This window comes from Papaver somniferum, chromosome 5, assembly GCF_003573695.1.
Source record: "Papaver somniferum cultivar HN1 chromosome 5, ASM357369v1, whole genome shotgun sequence".
NCBI classification, from domain to species: Eukaryota; Viridiplantae; Streptophyta; class Magnoliopsida; order Ranunculales; family Papaveraceae; genus Papaver; species Papaver somniferum.
The window spans coordinates 88,539,179-88,543,718 of record NC_039362.1 but is presented as its reverse complement, the minus strand read 5'-3'; the positions used below and the strand labels follow the sequence as shown (position 1 = coordinate 88,543,718).

Genomic DNA, 4,540 nt, shown 5'->3' with positions numbered 1-4,540 from the left:
GGTGAAGAATCTAGGTATGGGTCATATACCATTTTCTTTGTATGGTTGTCCTCTACAACATATCCAAAATTCACAACAATTGGAGAAACGAGCGAAGAGTTGTGACCAAAACATTGGACCCCATGCCAGCTGTAAATTTTCTGAAGGTTTCCTGGAAGTTTACTGTTTCGTCGATTCGGATCCTAAACAAGCTCTAAACTCAAAAATATTCTTTTCTAAATCTTGGAAATTTCCTGGTCCTGAGGATACATATGCAGATGTCGAAAATACGACCCCAAACGAAGATTCTACAACGTTTTTACTAAAGGCTAAAGTCTGAAATTTTCTGGTGACGTATTTCGGCAAAATTACTCGTGTATTCACATGGGTTTTCATTCATTCACTCACAAATCAGCAATTTCATACTTCTATGAAGAGGTCACAGGAGATATACTTACTAGGGGAGTCTCTAAACCATTTGAGGGTTCGACAATGTTGGAATCTCCGTTGGCAACTCCATTATCTTCATTCGGTTCGGGATTTTGGGAACTCTCCATATTCTCATATCCCAAAGAAAAGCACGCTTCATCAACATAATGCTTATATACCATGATTTCTTCCTGGGTTCGTCAACAACAATTATTATTATGTCATTCAAGGAGGTGCCACGATCATATGCACGAAAAAGGGTACTTACATCGAATTCTTCATCACTGCTGGAGTCATGAATTGTTTACCCGGGAAAAAGTTGAAGACCGTCGATCGATTGAGCAAAAGTATGAAAATAAGTAATAAACCTTGATCTCATGATCCTAATTACACGGGTAAAGTCATGACACAAGGAGCGGCTGGGAACTGCACGTCATTTGCTAACACCCTATAGTCCTTACTTCTGAGCTCTCCGCTCCCGTAGATTTTCCTCCATTTCCATGGAGTCTACATTGATCCGGGATCTCACTACATGATCATCCTATGGTAAAGCTAACGGAATAACCAGGAATACAACTCAGTATGAAGGATCTCTCACCACTCAGAGCACATCGTTCATACAAAGCGCAGGATTCGACAGAACAATGAATCATGGATTAAAGGTGCTCACAACAACGTCTACAAAAATGGTAATCCTCCACTCTTACCTATTTACGTTTCACGAACTTAGTGATAATAACGTAAAACCCTCGAAAAACTTGCTCACCTCTTCAAACTTGCCAAGATGAGCAAAATTCATTATTTAAAACCAGCACCTGACTTTTCATGAAACTATGAATAATTCACATAACCTTTCATATGAACATTTGTTGGTTTTCTACATGTGTGCATACACTGTAATATCGCCAAACTCATACATATATTATTTCATCATGTATACAATTTCTTGCTTCTAGTAATTTCTCAAAAATCATAAATTGATTTTCATGAAACAATGGACAACCCACGTAAAGTTTTACTGAGTGAACATCCACTGGTTTTTCGAAAATTGGACAGACGTCCATTCTACAGTTGTGAAAACTCACAGACATTATTTCACCATGTATAATTGTCTACTTTCAACAGTTGTTCAAAATCAAAACATGATTTTACAAAATATGTAAATATTTAACGTGAAACCCATGTAAATTTGAAAAATATATCTACATACTTTTCTCCTTCGCGCGAGCATCTGTCTTTGAAGCGAGAGTATATTTTCAAAAATTTGTGAACGCTCACATATCGAAAATAAAATTTTTCATGAAAGCTCATAGACAAAAAATTTATTAACAGACGCACGTCTTTTCAAAAAAAAAAAAAAAAAAAAACTTTTCTCTCGTGTGAGCATTCACCTTTGGGTTTCCTAAAATAAGGATTTCCTTATTGGGCCCGACCCCTGAATCCTAATCGACCAAGGACTCGTCGTCCAAACCAGCGGTTCAACACCAATTTATGCTCATCAAACGACACTCCAATCATGACATTGAATCCTTCATCAAGTCGTGGTTTGCTCATGCTCTCTAAATCCGATAACGTCTCAACTTACGACTAAGTTCAATTACTGGTATTGTTATTTATGGTCGGAAAATCACCATTTAATGCTGACTGAGGAACACAGATTTCCTCAGTAAGCAGGGGACTTAATGTAGATGGTGGATTTTCGACAAGGGCTAAAATCGTAAACTCATAATTATATGAAGCTCTGATCCAGCAATCAGACGTGAGTATTGATACACGGTTCTCTCATCGAATTCTCAACGGAGAATACTTTCTCTCAGAGTACATGTAGATATGTAGTCTCACGAGTGGACAACGGCATATCTCATGAATACTGAACACTTTCAGTGATTATTTCTATATAGTATCACGAGATGGACGGCTCCTAGACATCTTGCTCTGCTAATATAGAGCGATAACGTCTTCAGGAACAACAACGAGTTTACCCTGACTATATAAAGGATATGACTTACCGACAAGCTCATATCGGGATAATTAATGCTCATAGACAGCTTGCTCTGCTAGTATAGAGCCACAAAGTTAATTATTCCTAATTACAATCGCTCCTATTTCATGGTCGAATCCACGACTGGTACCATGGAATGACAATAACAATTGTTCTGATTCTATGATCGAATCCACAACTTGATCTCATAGAATAACAATAACTATATTATCTCATTACTCCGATTTCATGATCGAATCCACAACTAGTCTCATAAGTACAATAGACAAACCTTAATTACTCCGATTCTATGGTCGAATCTACGATCCCATGGAATGGTAATGCTCACTTTATTATTCTGAATTCGTAGTCGAATCCTCAGCTGATCCTACGAATTAATAATAAACATCTTATTACTCAGTTTTGTGAATTATTCTCCACTGAATTCCACAATTAATAATAAATAATCAACAACTGGGCGTCTGAGCTACCTCTAAGTAAGCCCCGATTCAAATGGTGAAGGTGTATTTAACGATGATTAGAGCTGGCAAACAAGCTGAAACCCGCGGATTAACCCGTACCCGGCCCGTGAAAACCCGAGCCCGGCTTGGCTTGGTCCTAAACAAGCCGGGCGCGGGTTGGAGAAATAGCGGCTTGTGAGAAAACGGGTTTATCCGTCCCGTCCCGTAAACCCGCGGGTTAAACCCGTCAACCCGTCTACAACACCTAATTAATAAGTTATATTTAATCCCTACCGTCAGATTATTCTAGGGTTAATCTTATCCATACGTTAAAGGTATAAAAGGATAAACCTAAACCTAAATGAAGAGATATCATTCTCTTTTCTTCTCTCTTTTCTTCTTCTACTCCTTCTCTTCTCCTCCGTTCTTCGGCAGCCGAATCTTCAAATTTGGATACGTAATCTTCAAAGCAATTCATAGTTTCATACCCTTCACCTTCTTGACGTGTTTTTGATCATATTTACAGAAGCTCTTTGCCATTAAATGGTCGATATTTACAGAAGCCCCTTTAATCTAGTAATCGATTTGTTAGATGAAACAAGGATTTGTTGGCTATTGATCATATAGAATTGGTAAGTCTCTCTCTGTTCTATTTCAATTTTCAAAGATTATTCTTCTTGAATAGATTTTGATTGCCTTGATTTTGAATCTGAAATTGATTTTGAATCTGAGTTCGATTTTGATTGCCTTAAACTGTATTGTATCAGATTTGCTTTCTTTTCAAGGTAAGATTTACTTCTGTTTTTCCAATTCTAACGTATTGTATTTTCATATGTGCGTGATATTTGATCAACATTTGCATGTAAAATACTGGATTCATAGATCTACATTCTTTGCATCTACAGTTTTATATGTTAATAAATTGTTTAGATGTAATCTGCCAGCAACATCTTGAATATCGGTTTGATTTATTATCTGTACAGAATTCATGGAATTGCTTAGGCATCCTATGAGGTGCAACAGATTTATGATGTTAATGACAGTGGTCGGTGTATTATCAATAAGCCTACAACAATCACAGTATGTAGTTGGGATTCGATTTGTGGTTGAAAAGGAAGAATGTTTATCTCATTCTATGCCATATGAAGGCGACACGGTTCAAGTTTCTTATGTTGTGATCAAAGCTGATGTCCCATGGAATTCCGGTTTAGAAGACGGTGTCGATCTTATTGTAAGTTTTGTTTACATATTCTTTTTCTGTTGGACTTGTTGAGCAATTTCAGCTAGTGTCATTTGTGCCACATTTGGTTCTGAATTTATTTGGCATGTATATGCTTATTAAAAATGGAAGTTTCCTTGTCGCTGACTTATTATCATTCCCCCTTTCTTGCTTTCTTTTACAGTCAGGTGGGACAGACCTTCGACGTTCTGTCAGGAAGAGAAAGCGTTTACAGTCAGTTAAGGAGTCATTCACTAGGAAGCGTTTGCAGTCAGTTATGAAGCGTGAACCTTTTTAATAAATTCTTGGCTTGTTTTGACCCCTTAATTAGTGATGGTGTATGACATTGTTTTCCATTTTTTAGTTTCTTTCATATGGTGGTGTTGTACTGATGTTCTTCTTTCCATTCTCCTTCCGCAATTGTTGTTGTTGCTATTGAAGTAGAGATTGTAGCAGTGTGTAATGTCTTGA

At 37.3% G+C, this 4,540-nt stretch overlaps 1 protein-coding gene across 1 annotated transcript; it reads left to right on the top strand.

Annotated features, from left to right (window-relative positions):
- The first annotated feature begins 3,228 nt into the window (after positions 1 to 3,228).
- On the top strand, positions 3,229 to 4,540 carry LOC113277621. Its single transcript, XM_026526664.1, has 3 exons — positions 3,229 to 3,482; positions 3,834 to 4,081; positions 4,254 to 4,540. Exons 2-3 carry the CDS (start codon positions 3,839 to 3,841, stop codon positions 4,365 to 4,367), a joined length of 357 nt encoding a protein of 118 aa, XP_026382449.1. The 5' UTR covers positions 3,229 to 3,482; positions 3,834 to 3,838; the 3' UTR covers positions 4,368 to 4,540.

Coding starts and splice junctions, on each gene's coding strand:
- LOC113277621 (XM_026526664.1), top strand. CDS start 3,839: ATGGAATTGCTTAGGCATCCTATGAGGTGCAACAGATTTATGATGTTA. Junction 4,082..4,253: donor AAGACGGTGTCGATCTTATT/GTAAGTTTTGTT, acceptor TTTCTTTTACAG/TCAGGTGGGACAGACCTTCG.